This window comes from Eretmochelys imbricata, chromosome 1 (genome assembly GCF_965152235.1).
Source record: "Eretmochelys imbricata isolate rEreImb1 chromosome 1, rEreImb1.hap1, whole genome shotgun sequence".
Taxonomy (NCBI): Eukaryota; Metazoa; Chordata; order Testudines; family Cheloniidae; genus Eretmochelys; species Eretmochelys imbricata.
The window spans coordinates 351602705-351628867 of record NC_135572.1 but is presented as its reverse complement, the minus strand read 5'-3'; the positions used below and the strand labels follow the sequence as shown (position 1 = coordinate 351628867).

The following is a 26163-nucleotide window of genomic DNA, read 5'->3' as shown; positions in this document are numbered from 1 at the left end:
AAGGGAAAACAACTCTGCTTTAAGGGACAAAGATTGACAGCTACTCAGATACCAATCACTGGGAAGGAAGGGGCCCTGTATCTCTCCCCCAGGCCACTACTGCTGGCATTGTCCGTACTGACGTCAGTCCAGTGATGCCTAATAAAAGCCCTCCTGCAAACTATTTGGTGTGGGGCTAGAGGGCGAGATAAGCCGCCACCCTCTTAAAGGGAAGGCTTGACTGAAGGCCCCCAACTGGCAGTAGATGAGATGTCAGGCTGCGGCTGGTGATTAGCACGGAGGAGGGGGCAGGGGAAGGCAAGCAGATTAGAAATAGATGGGGAGCGGAGATGAGCAGGACACAAGTTAATTCTCTCCCTCTGCAGGGGAGGGAGAATGACACATTTTCTCCTGGAGGGCAAGGCCACTGTGCTCCGGAGGATCTTTGACATTAGCAGCAGTAGGAGTTGGGGGCCTGTTGTCTGGAAGCAGGAGGATGAGAGGACGGACAGCAGTGAGGGTGCTGACCGGATCCCGGTTCTAGTCCCAGCTCAGCCACTGTGTCCCCATAGGGGGCGCCATTTCCCTGAGTGGATAATGATATTAAGAAGTGGGGACAGCTGTCCTTACCTACTGTTGGAAAGTGCTTTGAGATCTACGGCCGGTAAATGCTATAGGTCAGATCCTCAGCTGGTGTAAATCACTGTAGCTCCACTGGAAATTGTAGAGCCACACCAATGTACACTAGCTAAGGGTCTGACACTGAGTACAGGGCTCGGAGCTCCTGAGTTCTAAGCACTGGCTCTCTGGGCATGTCACGTGGGACCAGGTTGCCAAAGACAGTTAGGTGCCTCAGGCTGTAGATGGGTGCCGAGTGGGATCTTGAAATGCACCTAACTCCTCTTCCTACATTGCCAAATCAGAAGGGCCCATTGGGATCACCTAGTGCAACCCCCCATAGAACCCACGCCAGAGAGCTTCCCTTGTTTGAGTCAGAGCAGATCTTTTAGAACAAACATCCAGCCTTGATTTAAAAATTGCCTGTGATGGAGAATCCACCACAGCCCCAGGACAGTTGTTCCGACGGTTAATCACCCTCCCTGTTAAACATCCGATGGCAGTGAGAGTTTGGTACTGACACGCTCTGGACAATCCCACTAGCTGCATCTTTAGTTGCCTAAATACATTTACAAACCTGGACCTTAACCTCTGAGTGCCCCATCTGTAATATGTGGATAATAGCACAGAGACCTTACTCAAGTGTTGAGAGAGCTGATTAATTAGTATCTGTAAAGTGCTTTGAAGATGAAAAGATTCTGCATAAGAGCTAATTATTATTATTACAGAGACAAGAGCTAGTGGCTCTTCACGGGTGTTTTTTTTGGGGGGGGTCATCTTTTTATAACTTCTTATGTATCCAAGATGCTCCTGATACAGCTTCGCTTCCCATTGGCTCAGAATTGCTTATTGTTTCACTTGCTTTTGAAAGGAAGCCACACAAATGCCTAGCTAATGGATTGGCAGGTTTGTCTCATTTCAAGAGGCTCTCTCCTCCTTTGAGATGTTATGTGAGACTTCCTGCAGCACAACAGATTTCCAGCCGCCATCTCCATGGGCAGAACAATAGAGACACCATTTTCCCCCTCTGTTGTAGTAGTGACAATGCCCTACTGGTGTGGCAAAGTCCTGTGCCCTATCAGGAGTCTGTGCATGTCTACTCTGATTTCTAACCTGATGTGTCTTGATCTTGAACCCCAAGCTCTAGCCGAACCCTATTTCAGACTCTTCAGACCATCTCTCATTATAAGAGCTTGTGTCATGGACCTTTTGAATGTCACGCTCCTGTTCTGTGGACTATTGAACAATTAGAAGAATTGGCACTTCCCTACTTTTAGAAGATAAGCCTGTTGCAATCTCTTGTCCATTATAAAAACAATCATGTGGGTATGGATCTCACGCTGGGCACTTTACAGACATGTACGAAGACAAGGCCCTTGACCTAATTTCATGTCCTTGTCCTACAAACCCTTGCTCATGGGAGTAGCCCATTAAGGGCCTGCTCCAAAGCCCATTGCAGCCAATGGAAGGACTCCCGTTGATTACAGCGGGCTCTGGGTCAGTCCCTGTATGAGCCAGATTCTGCCTTCATACCAAGTAGGCAGAGTGATTCCAGATTTGCACTGGGAGGCATGAGGGGGGAGAGCAGGGTTTGGCCCTACTCCCGTGAGGAAGGGTTTGCAGGGGTGGGCCATAAGTAACTAATAATGAGATCCTTTCAGCAGGAATAGTGATTGATCGCTCGGGTTTCACTGGCTGGGTTTCCTTTATGTTATCGGGTGCACTTTTTGACCAGCTCTAGGAGGCTTATTGGTAAGTTCTCTTTCCTTCGCAGGTGCCAGATGGATCCGTGGTAGCATTAGTCTCCAAGCAGGTCACTGCCTACAATGCTGTCAACAACTCCACTGTCTCCAGGACCTCTGCGAGCAAGTATGGTAAGGGCCTGTTTGCTGATGTACGTTAGGGGAGATATTGGTGGCCACAATGGGGGAGATGTTGAGCACCTGCAAAGGGAACAGCATGCCACAGCCAACTAGCATTTGTACAGCAAGTGAAGATGAAAAGCACTGGATAATCCAAGGGCTAAGTTATTCTAATTAATGGTGTTTATGGAAGCTCACTCTTTTATCCAGGTGACTTTGGCCAGGGTGAGATTACACCTGGAACAATAAAAGTTAGCACTTCTCAAGCTCGTTAGCTCTCTAAGCACTTTACTGAGCGGCCCAAGTTCCATTATTACCATTGTACACGTGGGGAGACTGAGGCTAAGTGACATGGGAGGTAAAGTGGGTTCCCCGGAAATTCTGCTGCAAAGCCCAGAATAGAACTGAGCTTCCCTGAGTCACCAAGACCAGCTCCTCTCTCCTTCCCAACCGGCCACTGATGCCCCCACATGCGTAGCTGCCTGTTGGTTGGACTTCTGGCTCAAGAAGTGCAGCAGCAGGTGAGGATTAAAGGGAAATGAGTTTCCAGAGTGCAACAGGAGAGTGATACAAACCATCCACTACCCTGGATCCAGCTGCCTCATCCAGTCTTTTTAAATATATGAAAGTAAGTCTGATCCTCGTCATCCTCTGTAGCTTGGGGGAAAGTACAGTTACTCAGCATCCAGAGGAACTCACTTCCCCTTACTCCAAGGACACCGGCAATGCACCAAGCCTTATTAATATTCATGTTCTTTGCAGCCTTGTTGCCATTCTGGAAGGACACTGTGACCTTTGCAAGGAAGGGGGTTTGGGTGGTTTCATTATTGTTATGTTTCCTGAGTTCTGTGCTACTGGATTTTTAGGAGAGGGGCTGAGGGGGGAGTGGGGAAAAAAGGTGGTGGGTCAGAAGTGATTGTTAATTGAAGTAAAGGGAGCAGCAGCCAGAGTGAACATGAGTATTCCATCCAGTAATTAATATCGGGCGGCCAGTAACGCATTAATGAAGCTGCTTCAGAACCTGCTGCTGGAAGGGTCACCATCTGTGTGTTAACTACAGTTAACTTGTAGCGCTGCTGGAGGGCCGGGGGGTTGCCCAGGCTGTCACCTTGGGCCTGTGGAAAGGGAAGTAGTAATGGGTTCCCCCATTAATGGAGGTGGCTTTCAATGGGGCATCATGCCATCCACATGGGCAGGTTTGGGGTGCAATGAGCTGAGCAGCCCCCTTTGGAGGAGGGAATGACACAGTGGTGGGTAGCGAATGGGGTGTATCGGGGGAAGGAGGGAGCAAATGGCTGGGGGGAGAGGTCATTATCCATTGTGTGTACCAAGCCCAGCACACACCGAAAGACAAGCTCTTGGATTGTGAAGGTCTTTGGGCCTAGCCCAGATGGCTGTTCAGCACCTGCAGCTTCTGCTGGAGCCAGTGGGAGTTGTGGGTTCTCAGGATCCTGCTCTGATTACCCATGAAGGAACCCATTTCCAGCCGTGGCTGCCTGCCCTGAATCACAGCAGCAACATGTGTAGCCCTCGCCGGTGCTGGAACATCCCCCTTTCTAAATGTACTAGTGTCTCGTCCAGCCTGGCCGTCGTGGTGCCGCGGGATAAGGCTCCCACCCTTTCCCCCGGGAGACCCTTTCCCAGGCTAACTGAACTCATTGCAGGAAAGTTTTCCCGTGTATCTGCTCAGGTGCCTCGGAACTTCTAGATGTGTGCGAATGTTGCAGGTGCAGCTAAGGCAGGCGTTGTGGGGGATTTGGTAGTAGAGTTCCATTTTTAAAGCAGACATGACTGCAGAGTATTTCCCTGGGAAATCACATTTCCCGCCCCTGATGTGGCCACCTCTTCTTGAAGGTGGAGAATTGATTCTTGAGCAAGCTGTGGCTTTGTGTTCCAGAAAACATGATCCGTTACACAGGCAGCCCAGACAGCCTGCGCTCCCGCACACCCATGATCACACCTGACCTGGAGAGCGGAGTCAAGATGTGGCATCTAGTCAAGAATCATGAGCATGGAGATCAAAAAGAGGGCGACCGGGGCAGCAAGATGGTGTCTGAGATCTACCTGACCAGGCTGCTAGCCACCAAGGTATAATGCTGGAGAACGGCAGTGGGGCTTCAAAGGGGTTGAAGGAGGGGATGGGACTCTTCATGGGCAAGAGAGGAGAAACTGCTCCAAGTGTAAGGGGAAGCATGAGAAAAGATGTGCAGCTAAGGGAGGGTAAAGGGAGAAGCTTGGGAAGTACATGGGAAGAGCGCAGTAGAAAGTGAGAAGAGCTTGAATTTAGGAGCCAGTCAGTGGAGGATTCCAGAAGACGGGGATATAACATGTGCCGAGTGACAGGAGAGGAAGTTGGCTCTGGGAGCAATGGTTTGGGTCAACTGGATTGAAGAGAGGGGAGAAGAGGGGAGACCAGGAAGAAGCAGGTTACAATAGTCAAGGTGGGAGGCGATGAAGGCACAGACAACGGGTTAGTGAGGAAAGGGTGGCTTCTGGTGAGATGAGTGAAGAGTTTAGTGAAAGACTGGGGCGGGAGAGGGAACAGCCAAAGACAGCAGCGAGGCTCTGAGCCTGGACGAGGGCGGAAAGGTGGCATTACCAACAGTGGCTTCCTGCATAGGGATCCCTGTGTGTGCAGAATTATGTGGGCAGGAGCAGATTGGTTTGAGGATATACCCTGAATTGTTTGTAGAGCCGACCACATGTGATTCAAGAGGTCAAGGGGAGCCTAGGGAGCACGTCCTGGACATGTTCAAAGGACAAATCCAGCCTGGCAAAATGGGACTGTGAGTTATGCCACAAACCCATGGGGAACGTTACTCACTTCTGCACCCCATCCCTCTGGCCCACACGGACACCAGGCTGTCTCACCGGTGGTGCTTGCGCTGGAAGACGTACCAGCCAGTTAGATGCTTCATCATGCATCTTGGAGGGGCAGCTCAGCGGGATGAGCTGAGAGAAACACGTACACCTCTCTGCAGCTTAGATTATGTCACTTACTCACAGAGAGCTGGGGGAGCCATTTTGCCTGATGCATGGACAAAGGAGTGAGCGAAACACTCAGTGGAGCATGCTGGCTTGACAGGGGGAGCAGCAGGCATCTGCCTGGGCTGACGGGCTGCGGGGAGCACATTGGTCCTCGGCAGCGAGCACTCACGCTATCGTCCCGCGCAGTCCTGCATGGCAGATGATTGCCTGACAGATCTATAACTTTTGTCCCATAAATGCTAAACTTCTTCACGGCCCCACCTCAGTGTCACACGGTGCTGGCACTTAGTTATTGACCCAAGTTGATTTTGCTGACACGTCAAATGCTGCTGGCAGGGCAGCAGGCAGGGGCTGCAAGGGGATGCTGTGTTTGCGGACGGAAACAGCCACGACACGGTGCTCGAGTCCAGGTCAGGTTTTCAGGCCTTATCTTCAAGGTGCTCCGTAGCCTGGGCCCAGAGTATCTAAAGAGCTTAAAGCCCTGGGATGAAAACTGTAATTGACAGATCCACTCCTGTGGTCCAGCAGAACTCTCCACCACCAGGGTCAGGTTCATCTGTGCAGGAGACAGAGCTTTCTGAGGCTGGTCCCAGACTGCTCAGTGAACTCCCCCAAGAACTAAGGATCATCCCAAACCTCCCCACCTTCTGCTCCCCGTGCAGAGCGTGCTGCTTTGATCTGCCTCCTCTGACCCAAATACAGCGACCAGGTACAGGTATAAAACAAACCCTAGCACTCTGCTAGGCACACTGTGGAGAGGAGGAGAGAACAAACCACGTGACCAATGTTCGTCACATTGCACAATGCATGACCAGAAGGCCCTTGGATACTGCAGTGATGGGAGCGGACTAAGAACCTATAGACTAGAACATGGGAGTGACAGGCTGGCTCAGGGGATCAGCAGAGGGCCACACAGCCTTTTGCCACCTCATTGCTGGTGGGAATCTGGCCCGGATCAGCAGTGGCCAATAGTCATAATGTCCAGTGGCTGTTCCCGGACCTGGGCAAAGGGAGTTGGCTGCGTTTAAGTCTTGTTACTAGTACAAAGATCTCCAGCAGAATCATAGACTCATAGAACCCCAGAGTTAGACGGGACTCCATGAGACAGCTAGTCTGACCCGCTGCCAAATGCAGGATTTGTTGGGTCTAAGCCATCCCAGACAGATGGCCATCCAGCCTCCTTTTGAAACCCTCCAATGAAGGAGCTTCCACAACCTCCCCGGCAGTGTGTTCCATTTGCCTACTGTTCTTACAGTGAGGAAGTGTTTCCTGAGATTTAATCTAAATCTGCTCTGCTGGAGTTTGAACCTGTTACCTCTTGTCCTGTCCTCTGTGGCAAGAGAGAACAATTTTTCTCCATCTTTTTATGGCAGCCTTTCAAGTATTTGAAGACTGCGATCATGTCCCCCGTTAATCTCCCCTTTTCCAAACTAAACATACCCAGTTCCTCCAGCCTTTGCTCGTATGGTTTGCATCCCATCCCTTTGATCATCTTTGTTGCTCGCCTCTGGGTCCTTTCCAGTTTCTCTACATTCTTTCAATATATTGGTGACCACAATGGGAAACAGTTCTCCAGCTGAGGCCTACACAGATCCCAGCAGAGAAGTACTGTCACCTCCTGTGACTTACATGCTATGCCTTTGTTAATGCAACCCAAGATTGCATGTGCTTGTCTTGCAACAGCATCGCATTGTTGACTCATGTTGAGGTTGTGATCGACCACAACTCCCAGATCCTTCCCAGCAGTGCTGCTGCCACGCCACTTATCCCCCATTCGGTATTCTCCCCTTGTTGGCAGTCTCATTAGAGAGGCCAAGGATGGGGAAAGTCTCTCTTTCCCCGAGTCAGGGCTGGGCAGTTTGCAGCACTGCTGGTTGATAGGCAGGTACCTAAAGCACGTCCATGCATTGTTAGCATTACACGGGTGTGAATAACTAAAGAGCACTGCTGACCGGGGCACTTCCCCACTGACCGAGGGGCTTTGTGCCACTGGCCCTGATTAGAGAGGTGGCTGGACATGCTCTTCTCTGGCCCCAGGAGTCTGCCCACCAGCCCGGGGATAAAGGATACGATGAAGGCCGGTCTTAGCACAGCTCACACCAGGAACTGTCAGTGAGTGAGGCTCGCCTGGCACATCTGCCACATCCTGCAGCGGGAACCTCTGGCACCGGCACGTCACCCCCCCCTCCCCCCCCCGGGTCAGCCCCATCAGCAGTGGCGGAAGCTGCAGTGTAGACAGGGCTCAGGCGTTTATAACCATCATGTTATCTAACCAATTCGGAGCAGAGTTGGACAATACAGAGGCAAGCCAGCCTGAGGCCTTTCTACACTGTAGCGTCCACCATTGCTCTGACCCGCAGAGATTCAGTGGTGGCAGATTCGTCTGCACAGCCATAGTTGCATACACACACAGAGTCTGAGTCTGTCCACTGGACAGGGGACTCCATCAACACATTTAAGTCCTGCTCTGGTGTTTCACCTGTGTGCTCAGTCCCCAGGTGGTACAGCCTCTGGTGTCTGACCCCCAGCAACTGAATAATAAATCCTAATCCGGTTACTCTTCTGTCGATGGGCACAGACTATGCAATTGCTCTGTCTGTCTTTGGATATGCCCATTCCCCATAGCATCTAGGTGCCATAATGCGTCCGACAACATAAAAATTAAGGGGCACCCCCCATGGGGTGAGATCCCCAGCTGATGTAAATCAATAGTCCTTGGAGCAAGGCTGATTTACACCTGCAGGGGCTCTGGCCACCACTGAACATACTTGGTGGTCAGCTCAGATACTGGTGGACCACAAACAGAACTCCAGATTCTGCCTGTCCCGTCTGCCCGCTCTTGTAAGCGAGGCAGGGAGCCAGCTGAGAATTTGACACAGCAACAAAGAAAACTGGAAAGGCTGTTTTTTTCACCCAGCACTTAGTATAAGAGAAATTTCCTCTCCCCATCTTGCCCCTCTGAGAGACAGAGAAGAGTGTGCAATTTCTGCTAACACAGTCCTGGGGAATACTTAGTTAAACTGAGAATGGTTTTAACCCTGCTAAGTCTCTGACCTCTGAGAACTGGAATCTTTTGGACGGTTTCTAAAAGCCTTGGACGGTTTCTTTGCATTTGGCTGGGCAAGTTAGAGATGCAATTCTCCCTGGAAACTGATCCTGAGGGCAGCTCCTCTGTGTCAGATTTCCCCTCGGGGCCCTCCCCATGCTCAGACATGTGCTGCAGGGTTTTGTTCCTTTTTGCAGGAGCTCTCTCTGTGTTTGTTTCTCAAAGAATAAATCAAATGGCGAATCAGCAAGGGACATCAGCCTGCTAATTAAGCTTTTGTGCATTTGTTAGTGCTGGGTAGACTCTACCCACCCTGGCGGAAGTTGGCACTCCACTTCCAGTAAGGGAAATCTTGTTGTGTGTCTGTAAAGACAGGAGGAACCTTTCCATTACAGGGAATTTGTCATTTTAGGAGTTGATCTTGTTAAGCAGTTACAGTTATTAACATGCCGTAGGTGGCAATGTCCTAGCTCTGACGAAAGAGGAGTGCTGGGAACACAGGCTGGAGTGCGCTATGCTGCAGAAGCCATACACAACCACCTTTGCCAGTTGCATCTCAATCCTGGCCTGCAGCTCACCTTGCCATTCCGGTCCGGCGCCAACCCCTTGACTGCCCCTTCCTCCTGACCTGCCCTGCCATCAGATTTCCACTGCCAAGCCTGCGCCCCCTCAGCGTGCACCAGCTTGGTCACTGCACCTCAGTTGTGACCTACCTGAACCTCTATTCCACTTCCAGGCTCCCAACATGACTTCCCTCATCGTACCCCCAGTCCTGACCCACCTGACGTCCAGCATCCACTGCACCAGCTATCAATGCACCTCCATTGTGAACTCTGTCACACACACCCCTCCTATCCCAGACCTGTGCACCACACCTGGCTTGTGCCTGCTCACCAATCCGGACCTGCATTACTCTTTGCTATTTCACTTGCGAGCAGAGATTGAATTCATAGTAAGAGTGGGGTGTGGTTTTATGGTGTTCATCACTCATGGGGAGGACCCTGGGCCATTGAAGATGCTAGGTGTGTTAAGTACAGATGTGGTCTCCTCATCTCAAAAAAGATATACTGGCATTAGAAAAGGTTCAGAGAAGGGCAACTAAAATGATTAGGGGTTTGAAACGGGTCTCATATGAGGAGAGATTAAAGAGGCTAGGACTTTTCAGCTTAGAAAAGAGGAGACTAAGGTGGAATATGATAGAGGTATGTAAAATCATGAGTGGTGTGGAGAAAGTGAATAAGAAAAAGTTATTTACTTGCTCCCATAATATAAGAACTAGGGGCCACTAAATGAAATGAATGGGCAGCAGGTGTAAAACAAATAAAAGGAAGTTCTTCTTCACACAGCGCACAGTCAACCTGTGGAACTCCTTGCCTGAGGAGGTTGTGAAGGCTAGGACTATAACAGGTTTTGAAAGAGAACTGGATAAATTCATGGAGGTTAAGTCCATTAATGGCTATTAGCCAGGATGGGTAAGGAATGGTGTCCCTAGCTTCTGTTTGTCAGAGGGTGGAGATGGAAGGCAGGAGAGAGATCACTTGATCATTACCTGTTACGTTCACTCCCTCTGGGGCACCTGGCATTGGTCACTGTCGGTAGACAGGATACTGGGCTGGATGGACCTTTGGTCTGATCCCGTATGGCCATTCTTATGTACCCACTCAACCGACAGACCCTTCACATTCAGATCGTCCCATTAGGTGTCCTGTTCTTGCTGATCAGGCAGTGATCACGGTGGTTTCTAAGCATGGTGATCTGGGATCTCTCCCCTATAGGAGCATGAGGAAACCTCACCAAGCTCTACACTAGCAGATACTGAAGTCAGTTTCCACTTACGCACTGCATGATGGATGCTCTTTCAGGGCCTACTCCCAGTGCAGAGGATGGCAAAATCCCGTTGGGAGCAGGATCGGTCACTTGTTGCTCAGCGCACAGGTTGGGCTGTCTCGCATGCAAAACGCCCACCTCTCCCATCCCCATCCCCACAGGAGCAGGTTGACTTCACTGGAGTATCACCAGTGTACACCTGCGGAAGATCTGACCCCAAACTTGAAATCTCCCAATCCTTTTGCGATATGCAGTGTTCCTGATGTTGCTCACAAATCCCGTGGCATTCTGTGATCCGGGGGCCAACAGGGGGGCCCATTTAACAACACAGGAGAGCAAACCCTTCCCTTTCTCCGCTGAGTGTTCCCCGCCACTGCACCTCAGCCCTCACCCGGAGGGACAAGCTCTAAGAAGAGAGACGTAGGCAGCTTACCTGGCCTGTTTAGTCCATGGCTACTTGCTGAGGCTGCTATTCGGGTCCAAGGCCGAGGGGGATCCCAGTCATGCGTGTGCCTGACGACAGGGTTTAAAGCTCTAGCTTATTTCCCACTGTATAGCTGTCAGATGGCACCAGCTCTCAGTCACTACTTCCAGGGCTGAACCCGTGAACTCCAGGGAACAGTCTGGCAGCGCTCCTCTGAGCCACCCTGGCAATGCCCCCGTCTCATGTGTCTCACTGAAATTTCCCAGGGAGGACATCAGAGCCCCGGGTCAGTGTCTCACTCTCTTCTTCCTCCTCCCTTGACCCCACAGGGCACTTTGCAGAAGTTTGTCGACGACCTCTTTGAGACGATCTTCAGCACGGCGCATCGTGGCAGCGCCCTGCCCCTGGCCATCAAGTACATGTTTGATTTCCTGGACGAGCAGGCGGACAAGCACAACATCCACGACCCCCATGTGCGGCACACCTGGAAGAGCAACTGGTAAGTGTGATCCCTCCAGCTCCGGGTCCCAGACGGAGGGGAAAGGGTTTGGGGTGCTGATGTTCAGGGAGGATGGGCTTGTGGGCAAGGCACTGGCCTGGGCTGCAGGGCACCTGGGTTCCTCTCCCAGCTCTGGTGTCACCTGGGGGAAATCACTTGGGGTGTCTCTCTACTGCCCTCAGGGGGTGTCATTGCAGCCCCAGGAGACGTACCTGAGCTGGATTTAATCGAGGTTTGGTGCGGGCTGTATAGCCGCCCAGGACCCTGGGTAATTACTCACGCAGCTAGCTCGTGTTGCCTCAGCTTCATTGCCCTGGTACCTACCTGAGCTCGATGAAAGCTAGCGCAGGTGTCTGCTCAAGCTGAGATCACACCCTGTGATGACAGGATAGACATACCCTGAGTCTCTGTGCCTCTGTTTCTCCTTCTGTGAAAGGTGTCACAGTAATTCCCAGGGGTGCTGTGGGGATCGACCCATTAAGGGTCTCGAGGGATAGCTCAGTGGTTTGAGCATTGGCCTGCTAAACCCAGGGTTGTGAGTTCAATCCTTGAGGGGGCCATTTAGGGATCTGGGCCAAAAATTGGGGATTGGTCCTGCTTCAAGCAGGGGTTTGGACTAGATGACCTCCTGAGGTCCCTTCCAACCCTAACCTTCTACGATTCTATGAAATGGTGATGGGGCCACGTGAGGACAGAGCTAGGTAGAGCCTGACTGTGCTCCAACCGCTAGACAACACCCCTCCCCACTCTTGTTGCATGTACTGGAATAGAGACAGGGGGCTGAGATCTCGAGAGAGAAGGATCCCTGCTGCTTTTATCCTCTGAGTCTCCCTGTTGGAAAGAGTCCCCTGGGGACTCTTTCCCTCCCTCCTTCTGTGTAAATATGAGGGACTATAAAAGGCACAGCGGAGGAGAACCACAGGACTCCCAGCTGATGAGTTTTCTCCTTTTACCAGCCATGCTGACTGGCAGGTCGGCACAGTGCCCTGGAATAAAAAAAGAAACCCCATGCATCAAAGAGGCTTTCAGCTAATGAAACATTAGCATATTATTAACATTATCTGTGGCGCTAATCTAAGGCTGATTGCCGCTACTCAGACTAAATGATCAGGAGGTTTATTTAATGGGGGAAGGGTGGAGGTAGAAATGATCTCTTCTCAATCAGATTAAATTAACTCCAAGTCACTTCACAGGGCTCATCATTCCCAGCCAGCACTCCCCACTACCTGTGGCTGGCTGGAGCTTAGCATCAGAGAAATTAGAGATGCAAAAGACCTTTTCCAAGCCATCTTCCCCAGCTCCTTCTCCCCCTGCATGCTGCTATTGCAGGTGCTCGCACAGGCCCCTACTCTCCCAGTGCTTCCTCAGTTCTAGTTTCAAGTATCTCCAGCAACTGGGCTTCGGGCGCTTCCCTTGGGAAGTTTTTTTCTGACGTTCAGCCCACAAGTTTCTTTGCTCCAGAGGAGTCCGTGGGGAAGATCAGGTGGTGAAGTAGCCAAGAAGGATGTATTAACACTGCCTGCTTGTATCTGCAGGGTGTAGATGCCCGTGATAGAGGTGAATTGTTTAGGTTGGTATTGTGGAAACAGGACGACTAGAAGCAATGGGATAAAATTAAGGAAAGGAAAATGTAGGTTGGCTATTAGGATAAACCCACTGTGGTGAAGATCTGTTAGTGGGAAATAATCTCCCTCCAGGAAGCCCCAGCCCTGGAGACATTTCAAATTGGACTTGCTAAAACCGTGGAGATGGAGATCTAGTGGGTGGGCTCTGATAGCAGGGATTCATCTGCTAGTTATAAACGCAGAGCTGTGCAGTGCCCAGCCAGCGGGAACTGGGGGCTGGCTGGGGGTCCAGCTGTGCAGGATGGCACAGGGTGGTTACATGCCATTACGGTATCAACTGGTGCACGGAGTTATAGTTGTGAAGCTAAATCCCAGCTCCTCAGTTTATAGTATTATATGTCCATGTCCACCCCAGGAATTGCTGAGACCGAAAAGCCAGACTCTGCTCCCCACCTACTAGCATTAATAATACTAAGGCTTTGTAGGTATATGACCTCTTCTAGCCACATAGGGTGGAATGGTTAGCAGTCAGATCTCATCCCAACACCCTTGCGAGGCAGGTAAGTATTATCTCCATTTTACAGACCTTAATAGGAACTATAGAGAGGGTAAGGGGCCAGTTGGGCCAGCCCAACTAGTTCCATTGATTTCAAAGGGGCTCCTTGCAGAGTAAGATGCTACTCAACATGAGTAAAGGTGTCCAGATCTGGCCCTCTGGGAATGATCTAAGGATGCCCTGTACCAAAGCCAACTCTGGAGTCACTCCCTTGACTTGAGTAGAGTCCCATCAGGGATAAATGTGAGCCATTGTATACCAGTTGCAGAGCCAGAAATCCTGCCTCCCAGTCACATGCTCCATCCTGTTGTTATTGTAGTGTAGCAAGATCGCCAGTGAAACAACACCCTGACTCTGAACCATCTTCTTCCACCTCTGCCTTCCTCCCTGCAGCTTGCCACTACGGTTCTGGGTCAACATGATCAAAAACCCCCAGTTCGTATTCGACATCCACAAGAACAGCATCACAGATGCCTGCCTCTCGGTGGTGGCTCAGACCTTCATGGACTCCTGTTCAACCTCGGAGCACCGTCTGGGCAAAGACTCCCCTTCCAACAAGCTTCTGTATGCCAAGGACATCCCCAGCTACAAGAACTGGGTGGAAAGGTGAGTCCTACACTGAGGAGGCTGGTTGGCACAAGCCATAGCTGTACAACGTGGGCCCGCTCTGTGGGCAGAGGCTGCAGGCTGGCGTCCCGTGTGCTGCTGCTGGTAACGGAGTTGCACTAGAAGGCTGTAGCGCTTGGCTATTTTACTTTGGGTTAAGATCCGATGGAAAGATCCATCTGGGCCATTTAGCTCAATACGCCTCACGCCAAACACGGACACGGCAGTGAGAGGCATACGCTGAGGTTGTTTTCAGGTGTAATTTCTCTTGCAGAGGAACTAGTGTGTGGGGACTGAGGGTGACGGATAGTGTGACAGAGGGGGGTTGAGTCCAGCCACCCTGTCCGGGAAGGACGGCTCCATGTTCTGAGCATTGGGTTTGGAATCTCTACACACTGGAGAGCCAACAATGCAAATCCTGGCTGAGCTGCCTTGTTTACCTTCTGCGGCAAATAGATTTCCATGCAGATGACCGTGTGTTGGGTCCTTTGGATGAAACCCTGAAGAACAAAGGGACTGGCTACTTTGGATCTCCAGGCATTATCTGTCAGAGCAGGGGATTGCCCAGACACCCTAACCATAATCTCCCCCGCATGCATACTTGCTGCTGTGCAGTGGACTGTGCACTGTCCCAGTTCCTATCTGCACGGGTCAGTCAGTGCTTTGTGCCCAGTTAATGTAAGATCTTTCTTTTCACCTTAATAATAGAGGGCTAGATCTTGCGGGACTAGCTCTGGCAAAGCTCCTGTGGACTTCAGTGGGAATTTGCTTGAGGAAGCTTTGTAGAATGTAATGCATAGTTTGTTTTCCAATATCCTCATGTTTGATAGGCGTTACTGACAGGTTTTGGAAATACACAGCTAGAAAATGCTTGCTGAACACTAAACATGGAGCCACGGTTAACATCAGAGAGTTCATATAAACTGTGCACAGGTTTAAACAATTATTCAGCTGGCTGGATAGATAGATGTTGTCTACAGCTGATCACACACCACACCAGTTTATAAGAATTCTTTGTTATTGTAGATATACCTGTTTATATCATAGTATATTTCTTTTAATGGAGTGGGTTAGTCATTCTGATACATCAGCGAAAGGTTAAAGCTGGTTAAAGGTTTCTATGCTGTAGTGAGAGTTAAATGAAATCCTTTCGAATGCAGCTACTGTCGGTTACTGATTTGTCCAGACGATTATTTTTATCAGCGGTTTAGAGACTTCCATTTTTTATGAATGTAGTTTCTTAGCAACCAATTGGGCACTTAGAAGCTACCTTGCTTAATTATGACCTATTTCTGATACTGTGCCCAAGTTTTCTTATTTGTAAAGGGCTTGGGAACAAGCTCTATCTAGGCACTGGGAATGAGATATGGAGATATTTATTTGTGGATTGTGCATTCAGGTCATTCGCGACCCAAAGATGTTATGATCTGGTAGATCTTCGGTGGTCTGTGTGAAATGGGACGTTGGTTTCAGTGGACAGATACCTAGCTCACACCCTCCACTGCAAATTGTACTGTCACTCTCATTAGCTGTCAGCTGATAGGTCCAAGGATTGAAAGGGTCATGGTGACCAAAGTCCCTCCCCTTCCCTAGAGGCGTGTCTGTCCTTCAGGTTGTGGGGTGAGGGCACTTTGGTGGGAAAGGGGGTATGGAGAGCTTGTCCCAGTCCTGTCCCTCTTTTCTGGATAAATAGCTAGCTTCAGTCTCCAGGGCTTATACCAGCACTGCATTCATTAAAACTGGATCGTGTGGAAGGATGATCCCCAGCAGTAGCTGTTACGCTTTCCTGGAAGCTTTCCCAGAACAACTGGATGAGTTTGCATTCATAAATCAGGTGCAACAAAGCTCCTCTTACTAGTTAATATCGCCAGCTTTTATCTGAGACAGACCCAGGAGCTGCTGGGGTGATTTTTAATGGTGTACAAAATTTTTGCAAGGTTCCTTGTTGCTGTATTGGCAGAAGCCCAAAGCAGGTTGTGAGTCTGTGAATATCAACGTCAATTTTGCCCCTCTTCTGTTTTCTGAAATGCATGTGCCTATCTCTGAGATGCACAACGCACCTGGAATGGGGATGGTTGTTGCTTCCATCTCAGAAAAACTGCAAACCAGCAGTGCCTAGATGCTAGGGTGATGGCTGTGTTAAGGATGGAAGATAGGACTGTTTTGCACGCAACTCCTAATGAATTCCTTTCTACTTTTTTACAACCAGGTAGGGTGGGAGTTATTCCAGTTAATTCAGTAGTCATCATCACTGACAAAATCATCACTGAAAGGGGGTTCCAAAGAAGATGGATCTAGACTGTTCTCAGTGGTAGCAGATGACAGAACAAGGAGTAATGGTCTCAAGTTGCAGTGGGGGAGGTTTAGGTTGGATATTAGGAAAAACTTTTTCACTAGGAGGGTGGTGAAGCACTGGAATGCGTTACCTAGGGAGGTGGTGGAATCTCCTTCCTTAGCAGTTTTTAAGGTCAGACTTGACAAAGCCCTGTCTGGTATGATTTAGTTGGGGATTGGTCCTGCTTTGAGCAGGGGGTTGGACTAGATGACCTCCTGAGGTCCCTTCCAACCCTGATATTCTATGATTCTATGAATCTAAGACAGTTGTGTTTTAAAGACAGGACAGGAGTCAATGCTAAGATAACTGGAGTCACAGCCAGAGAATTTCTGGATTGCTAAGGAGTTTGCCAGAAGGAACGTGAAATCAGATGAATTGTCCTGTGTAGGAACATTAGAGCTAAAAGTGATTGTGCATGGGTGCTTGGTGATAATATCTATCTGAAGGAACTCTAGCACAAAAGCAAGGTATCTGTCCTAGTATGCATCTGTCTAAAATTAATGCTAACTTAGCTAGCCCATCCCAGACACTCCTGTGTTCCAAGCCATCTACTTATAGCTGCTGGTGTCTCTGCTTGGAGTATGTACCGGTGCTCAGAAGACATCAAAGCAGGGTCAGCTGCCATAGTTACTCCTGGGAGAATTCTGCGCCAAAAAATTAAAAATTCTACCCCCCAAAAATTAAACATTCTGCATATTTTTATTTGTCAAAATAACACAATATAATCACACCAGTTTAAATTATTGTGGTAATTTATTGCGAAATACCCATCAGCAAGTATGTCTGTAACAATACAGACAGCAAAAAAGATGCATGAACTGTTTTTTGACAAATAGATTCCTTACTGGCATATTAATACAGAACTCTGAGTGATAATTGATTTAAACTACAATACAGAACCATATTTCCCACATCCCTCAGAAGCAGTGCAAAGGTTTGGGGAAGTCAGGGGTAACGGAGAAGCTGAGGGAGAGGAAAGTAATTGCTGGAAAGGAGCCTGGGAGTGAATTTGGAGGGTTGTCGGGTGTGGATGGGAAAAGTATGGAACAGGTTTTTTCGGAGGGTGGGGAGAGATTGTTAGGGAGCTTCCTCCACGCAGACCCTGGCTGACCCCCAGCCTTTCCCATTGAGTCAGGCACATCTTTCCTTGTCCCCATGTGCCCCTCCATCCCACTCAGACACCCACTCCCCCCATCCCCATGTGGCCCTGCACCCCCTCAGCCAGTCCCCTCCACCCTGTCCCCATGTGTCCTTGCACTCCCTGTCCCCATGTGTCCCTCCATCCCCACTCAGACACCTACTCCCCCCATCTCCATGTGGCCCTGCACCACCGCAGCCAGTCCCCTCCCTTCATCCCCGTGTGTCCCTGCATGCCCCTTACCCATGTGCCTCTGTGCCCCCACTCAGCCACACCCCATTTCCCCATGTGGCCCTGCACCCCCTCCCCATCCCCATGTGTCCCTGCACCCTCTTCCCCCCTGTGACCCTGAGCCTCCACTCCCATTCTGCTCCAGCCCAGTCTATCTTCCTGCACTAGCCCTTATGAACCATCTGTCACACACACACACATGCAGCCCCATGTGCCCCACGGTGTCTGTCTCCTGACCTGGCCTGACAGGTGCTGTGAAGAAGGCACTGCAGGTTCTTTCTCTTCCCTATGGTAGCTTGGGCTGGCCAGGAGCAACAGCCCTCTGGTGGACAAAAGGCGGAAGTGCAGCAACTTTCTTGCAAAAGCTATTTTCTGTGAAAACAATTAAAAGTATGCACGGCACATGAATTATGTGCATGTGCAGTGGCACGGAATTCCCCCAGGAGTACATGGTACATGTTTCAAGCAGAACATCCAGTAGCACCTGGTGAAAGTAAGTGCTGGGTATGGATGAGCATCCAGGCAAAATACTACCCATGCAGAGCTTGGGCTGTGGATGCAGGATGGGAGGGAACAAAAGCAGGTTCAGACCCTGATATATGCCCAGCTTGCTCTTCTGGGCCCATGGGGAATTTGGTTTAAATGGAATTCTACGTTTCGGTGCTGCTGGACATGGAGCTAAGCTCTAACCAGAACCCTGATCTGAACAGCCCTGAGTTTTGGAAGAGCTGAGTTCTGGATTCAGTCTCTGTACCTGAGGCCACCTCTGGGTGAAAACATGCAGCGAAAACTAGCTAGAGCCAGCCGGAGCTTGGGCATCTCTGGTACAAAAGGTGAAGGTAGGATGGGGCAGGAGAAAGAGACAGAGAACACAGGAAAAGACAACCAGGTCCATTTGTGTGTGTGTGTGTGAACCGGCAATACTCAACCTGTGGTTCTAGAGTGACAGGTAGCTTTTCAAGACCCAAGATGTGCTGCTGTCATCTGATTGGAGCTCTTCCTTTCTCTGCAGCTGGACAGAGGGAGAAGGGCAGAGGAGAGAGCGGGCCTGTTGCCAATCTCACCTATGCTGGTGTAATGCCTTAGGCTTCACTGGAGTCACCCTGGATTTACGTCAGTGCAGCTGAGATCAGAACCTTTTCAAGTTTGCTTCAGTGCCGATGTTGCCCCTTTGAGCCTAGAAATCCTGGGGATTTGGGAACACTTAATGTAATCCCAGAGCACCGAGAAGGGGAGTATGTTCTGACTGGAACTGGCTCATTAGCATTCACTAGCGCGCTGGAAATATGACAAAGGGCTGTGGCTGACCTTTCATTTCTCTCCACGCTGCCAAATTTATGATAACACTTGTTTGAACTTCATTAACACAGCTTAATTGCATTCGTCCCAATCAATAAATCGTTTCCACACAGAAGCCTGTGGCGTGAAGGCAGGAATGCAGGGAACCAAAAGGGGGCAGTGGGATAAAAGACCCTCTTACGCCCAGGTATTCCATTAAGCATTTAAGATACACGCGGAGGCACAAAGAAAAGATCACGTGCTTCCCTCTCACCCCTGGAAAGCCTTGATGCTCCTCCTCAGGCCCTTACTGTGCAGTAGAAGTAACTACTCTGAGTATATGGTGAAGTAAAACTGATGAGCTTTATTTTAGACATGCTCTTACCCCTTCCAAATTCTGCCATCAAAGAAATACAAGTCTCAACATTGGAGGATTGAGTCTGGGGCCAGGAAACAATTTTTATGCCATGTTTGAAGTGACTTGGACAAGGGGTCCCTGAATTATGATACCCTAAAATCCAGGTGTTCAACAGAGTTTGAAAAGCTGGCTAACCTCGTCTGGCCATTTTACAACCAGAAAAGAGAGCTAGTTATGAAATGGACTGACCTAGTGCAACAAAAACTTATTCGCTGAGTAAACTCTACTTATAAAAATTATTTAGACTTTAAATAGTAACATCAGGGTGGTTCACCAAGTCCAAGGAGTTCAGAAGAGAGATCAAAGGACTGCTGGAAATTTCAGCTTGCATTTTAAACAACAGTGAGTTTCCAGCCCTTGCCCCGGCACACAGGGGACTCAAAATGAAACTGATCACTAGGGAGGGGGCTTGTCAATAGAAATAATAATAATAACTAGCTCTTATTACCTGTAGATCTCAAACGAGATCAGTATCATTATTCCCATTGTTACAGATGGGGAAACTGAGGCATGGAGTGGGGAAGTGACTTGCTAAAGATCAACAAGCAGGCCAGCGGCAGAACAGGGACTAGAACCTATTTCTCCTAAGTTCCAGTCCAGTGCTATACCCACTAGACCGTGCTGCATCCAGCAGAAGGCTGGAGTTATTCAGATGAGCTGAGATCTACTTTAAGGAAGTGATGCTCACCAGTTATAAACTACTAATCTTTTCATCACAGATCCCAACATGAGAACAGAGAGTGGGAGCCGCTTAAAATTAAATCTCTTGGTTCATCTATTCAGTGGCAGGCTGGAAGGGGGTGCATCCCTGTGCTGCTTGTCCTGTCCTTCCTAGCCCCACTTCTTCCCTTTTGCAGACCTCCTCAAATGCTTATTGGCTCTGGACTGTAGGATGCCTGCAGGAAGTATGTGTGGGCTGGGCAGAGCAGGGAGCTTACAGAGATGCTGGGGGAGCAGTGGAGATGGGAGCATGGGCAGGCAGCTGAGATGGAACAGTGGAAAGGGGGGCCAGACTGTATTTGCAAGTGTACAATATATGGCCCGCAAAGGGTCTTTAACGAGCAGATGTTAGTTCCTTTCTCCTGCCTTGAGGAGGTCGGGGCATTCACTGTAGGATTAGCTGTCCTTACAGCAAGGCTGGCTGAAGGCTTACTATCCTTTGGCACAATAGCCCCACCAGTTCTCCTCTGAGAGGGTAAGGAGCAGAAAAAGCCATAAAAAATCAAGATACAAGAGGCTGTCTGAAAAGGTAGAACACCAGTTACAAGCCATTAATAGCAGATCTCTTGATCTGAAGATGAGTTGAGCTTCATTTGGAGTCAGGGCCATCTGTTCAACTATAAGACTAAATATTTCATATCCCAATTAGATGCTGAGATTCTTGCCTTGAACCTAGGCTCTCTTTGCAGTCAGACCAATTTGGTGTAACAGAGGCTTGTGGGGGTACCCAGCTGAGAGAGCCAATACACAAATTTAAGTAGCTGTGATGCCTACCAGCAGACCAAAACAACCCCTTAGTCCATCTGAATATGATTCAACAGATGAAACAACTTCGTAGGCTTGAATTGCTCCAGTTTGCTGCTAGTTCATTACCAAGCTTTTCTCCAGACCTTCTCTGATCTACCAGTGCCAGGTCTGTCAGTTACCGAACTCCCTGTTGTATGCTTCTTCCTTCTCAGCGTGCAGCATTCGGAATGCTATTGCATAACCCTAATTATGTTATTTCTGTAATTGCCTTTGCTGTCTGCAGCACATGGATTCGTTACAGGCTGTTCAGATGCTAAAACGATTATTAATGAGCACGATCCCAAACCAGCAATGACGAAAACAAAAAAATCCTGATTAGCTCCACGGCCTAGCCAAGCCCAGGGCTCCCTGGAAGAGTTCAGTGCTAAGGGCTGCCCAGAGTTGGTCTCTTCTCCCTTGATGAGTTAATGAGTGACTGGGGGGCAGACAGTGACAGCATGCCAGGGCGCTGCTGTAATTCTGCAGCCTCATGAAACCAGTCCCATAAAACAGGGTTTATGTGCCCAGTGCACAGTGCATTGTCCTCTGCCACAGGCATAAGCCAAGGGGCCAGGTTTATTACCCTGAGTGATTTTGCATGGTTTTCTTTAAAGAAATAATTAATTGTAAAGCTCTTTCTCCTAAGGGGGCGGGGAGCATGCAGAAGGGAGGAGAGTCATTTCTTTCCTTTGGCAAAGAGTGCGTGAGATGCACACTGGCAGGACTGATACACTCCACCCAGCATGGATCGGAAGTTCACAGTCATACGAGCCAGCCCTGCTTTTGTTTAAGCCGTACCGGAGCTAGCTGCAATGATGGGAAATTTCTGAGCTGTTCCACAAGGTCAGCTTTTCCTCCAGTTTTACCTGGCCTTTGCTTGAGGTCAGAAGTAAGTGGCTGGCTGCATAAGGACCAAGTGAAAACTGAGTAAAGACTCGGTAAGGACTTGGCCATTTCACCTACCAGGATTCTCTACTACATGCATTTCTGATGGGCTTGGATACTACATCAATTGGTTCCTAAGAAACATATGTACTAAGAACTCACCTAGCAATGGTCGGACTGTGATGGGAGAAAGTGAAACTGGTGAGTTCTCTAACAGCCAGCCTAGTTTGGTTGTAGGGTACATGGTTTAAAAGCCTCTCCAATAACCGATTTCTCAGCCCGTTAGGGCCCAGCTGCTGCAATATCATGGTGATGAGCATGGTTAGATAAGCCAGAGTATATGCAGGGGTGGATAGAGGAGGATCCAGCCAAGCTGGGAGAGGGTCCATGGATCCACCAAGGTTGGACCCATGAGCATGGAAGGCATGGCCAGAAAATGCTGGAGGTAGCTATGGGGGATGGGGATAGGGAGCAGCAGGTGGAGATGGCAGGGCAGGCAGCCAGGAGGACTTGGATTGGTCAACTGGGGATTCTTTGTTCAATTGGATTCACACCCACCATGTCTAGTTTAATCCACCAAGGACTGTGTCTCCAAGTGCCTAAAGCAGGGAAGCGTTCTGCCTCCTCTCCCCTCCAACCTGTCACACCTTCCTGTGGACACTACTTGTTCTGCATAGCATTTGGGGGGCGGAGGGGCAGTGTTAACGGAGACGCATCGGCTGAGGAATGATCCAGTGGGTCATACAAGTTGGAGACAATAAAGTAAACGCATTACTGGTAAACGTCAATTTCACCTGACACATCAAAATTGAAGAAGAAGAATATCCATTGAGAACAACTGGCAAGCGCAGCCTCCCCCGCACCACCAGCCTCGTGGCCCTGCAGGGCACCCTCTGCAGCCCCACTGTCATGGCCCCACTCACTCACCGGCCGAGCGTGTGGGGGCCATCCCCAGGCAGGAGCTGTTCAGCAGTGGGATGGCCTCCTCCTCAGCTGGGGTGTCTCTGCTCTGCCACTCCCCACACCTCACGCCTGCAGGGATCCAGAGTCACCAGCCGTGCAGGGAGCCCCCTGCAGCAGCCCTGCTGTCATGGCTCCCTCACTGCTCGCTCACTCACCAGCCCGGAGCACAGAGGTCATCGCCGGGCGAAGCCGTTCAACAGTGGGGTGGCCTCCCCCTCGGCCCGGAGCTCATCTCCATACTCACAGCTCTGGCCAGGGGTGTCAGCTTAGCTGTACCAGGCCAACAGCCTACCCCCAACCCCAACCCCTGCCGCCAAGTCCCAGCGTGTGGGTGTCTTGGGCCCTGCTGTCAGCATTGCCCTAACTCCTCCCTGAATTTCCCACATCTGTGAAAATTAAAATAGAATCATAGAATCATAGAAAATTAGGGTTGGAAGAGACCTCAGGAGGTCAGCTAGTCCAACCCCCTGCTCAAAGCAGGACCAACCCCAACTAAATCATCCCAGCCAGGGCTTTCTCAAGCTGGGCCTTAAAAACCTCTAATGATGGAGATTCCACCACCTCCCTAGGTAACCTATTCCAGTGCTTCACCACCCTCCTAGTGAAATAGTTTTTCCTAATATCCAACCTAGACCTCCCCCACTGCAACTTGAGACAATTGCTCCTTGTTCTGTCATCTGCCACCACTGAGAACAGCTGAGCTCCATCCTCTTTGAAACCTCCTTTCAGGTAGATGACGGCTGCTATCAAATCCCCCCACACTCTTCTCTTCTGCAGACTAAACAATCCCAGTTCCCTCAGCCTCTCCTCATAAGTCACGTGCCCCAGCCCCCTGATCATTTTCATCACTCTCTGCTGGAGTCTCTCCAATTTATCCACATCCTTTCTGTAGTGGGGGTCCCAAAAACTGGATGCAATACTCCAGGTGTGGACTCACCTGTGCCAAATAGAGAGGAATAATCACTTCTCTCGATCTGCTGGCAATGCTCCTACTAATGCAGCCCAATATGCCTTTAGCCTTCTTGGCAACAAGGGCACACTGCTGACTCATACCCAGCTTCTCATCCACTGTAATCCCCAAGTTCTTTTCTGCAGAACTGCCGCTTAGCCGGTCGGTCCCCACCCTGTAGCAGTCCGTGGGATTCTTCCATCTGAAGTGCAGGACTCTGCATTTCTCCTTGTTGAACCTCATCCGATTTCTTTTGGCCTAATCCTCCAATTTGTCTAGGTCACTCTGGACCCTATCCCTTCCGTCCAGTGTATCTACCTCTCCTCCCAGCTTAGTGTCATCCAAGAACTTGCTGAGAATCATAGAATCATAGAATATCAGGCTTGGAAGGGACCTCAGGAGGTCATCTAGTCCAACCCCCTGCTCAAAGTAGGCCAATCCCCAACTAAATCATCCCAGCCAGGGCTTTGTCAAGCCTGACCTTAAAAATATCTAAGGAAGGAGATTCCACCACCTCCCTAGGTAACGCATCCCATTGTTTCACCACCCTCCTAGTGAAAAAGTTTTTCCTAATATCCAACCTAAACCTCCCCCACTGCAACTTGAGACCATTACTCCTTGTTCTGTCATCAGCTACCACTGAGAACAGTCTAGATCCATCCTCTTTGGAACCCCCTTTCAGGTAGTTGAAAGCAGCTATCAAATCCCCCCTCATTCTTCTCTTGCACCACTAAACAATCCCAGTTCCCTCAGCCTCTCTTCATAAGTCATGTGTTCCAGTCCCGTAATCATTTTTGTTGCCCTCCGCTGGACGCTTTCCAATTTTTCCACGTCCTTCTTGTAGTGCGGGTCCCAAAACTGGACACAGTACTCCAGATGAGGCCTCACCTATGTCGAATAGAGGGGAACGATCATGTCCCTCAATCTGCTGGCAATGCCCCTACGTATACATCCCCAAATGCCATTGGCCTTCTTGGCAACAAGGGCACACTGTTGACTCATATCCAGCTTCTCGTCCACTCTAACCCCTAGGTCCTTTTCTGCAGAACTGCTGCCGAGCCATTCGGTCCCTAGTCTGTAGCGGTGCGTGGGATTCTTCCGTCCTAAGTGCAGGACTCTGCACTTGTCCTTGTTGAACCTCATCTGATTTCTTTTGGCCCAATCCTCTAATTTGTCTAGGTCCCTCTTTATCCTATCCCTACCCTCTAGCATATCTACCTCTCCTCCCAGTTCAGTGTCGTCTGCAAACTTGCTGAGAGTGCAATCCACACCATCCTCCAGATCATTTATGAAGATATTGAACAAAACCGGCCCCAGGACCGACCCTTGGGGCACTTCACTTGATACTGGCTGCCAGCTAGACATGGAGCCATTGATCACTACCCGTTGAGCCCGACAATCTAGCCAGCTTTCTATCCACCTTATAGTCCATTCATCCAGCCCATACTTCTTTAACTTGTTGCATTGAGGGTGCAATCCATCCCATCATCGAGATCATTAATGAAGATGTTGAACAAAACCTGCCCCAGGACCGACCCCTGGGGCACTGCGCTTGATATTGGCTGCCAACTAGATGTTGAGCCATTGATCACTGCCCAATGAGCCTGTCAGGGTTCCCTCCCCACTCTGAACTCTGGGGTACAGATGTGGGGACCCGCATGAAAGACCCCCTAAGCTTATTTCTACCAGCTTAGGTTAAAACTTCTCCAAGGCACAAATTCCTTTCTTTGTCCTTGTACGGTATTGCTGCCACCACCAAGTGATTTAGACAAATATCCAGGGAAAAGGGCCACTTGGAGTCCCTGTTTCCCCAAAATATTCCCCCAAGTCTCTTCACCCCCTTTCCTGGGGAGGCTTGAGAATAATATACTAACCAATTCCTTTAATAAAAGTATAGACCAGACCCTTTACCTTTAGGACAATAAAATCAATCAGGTTCTTAAAAGAAGAACTTTATTATAAAGAAAAAGGTAAAAGAAGCACCTCTGTAAAATCAGGATGGAAGGTAATTTTACAGGGTAATAAAAAGATTTAAAACACAAAGGATTCCCCTCTAGTCTCAACTTCAAAGTTCCAAAAACAGGAATAAACCTCCCTCTTAGCATACAGAAAATTCGCAAGCTAAAACAAAAGATAATCTAACCCATTTCCTTGCTTTACTTTACTTGTAATCTTTAATTTTTGTAATCTTAGATGCTTATTTCAGGTAGGGTTTTAGGAGATGTTCTTTTCCTACCTGGTCCCTGTCTCTGTCCCGAGTGAGTACAACAAAGAGAGCACAAATAAAACCTACCCCCAGATTTGAAAGTATCTTGTTTTCTTATTGATCCTTTTGGTCAGGTGCCAACCAGGTTATTTGAGCTTTTTAACCCCTTACAGGTAAAGGAGGGATTTTACCCTAGCTGTATGGTTATGACAGAGCCTGACGATCTAGCCAACTTTCTATTCACCTTATAGTCCATTCATCCAGCCCAAACTTCTTTAACTTGC

General features: G+C 49.5%; 1 protein-coding gene across 6 annotated transcripts in view; it reads left to right on the top strand.

The window, feature by feature from the left end:
* The window catches only part of PLXNA4 (plexin A4), a 582733-nt gene that overhangs the window by 543962 nt on the left and 12608 nt on the right, over positions 1 to 26163 (top strand). For all 6 annotated transcript variants that reach the window (XM_077807901.1, XM_077807900.1, XM_077807903.1 and 3 more), the window contains 4 exons: positions 2372 to 2471; positions 4357 to 4547; positions 11074 to 11243; positions 13758 to 13970. In XM_077807901.1, coding sequence (XP_077664027.1) covers positions 2372 to 2471; positions 4357 to 4547; positions 11074 to 11243; positions 13758 to 13970 — 674 coding nt within the window. The remainder of the gene's footprint in view (positions 1 to 2371; positions 2472 to 4356; positions 4548 to 11073; positions 11244 to 13757; positions 13971 to 26163) is intronic.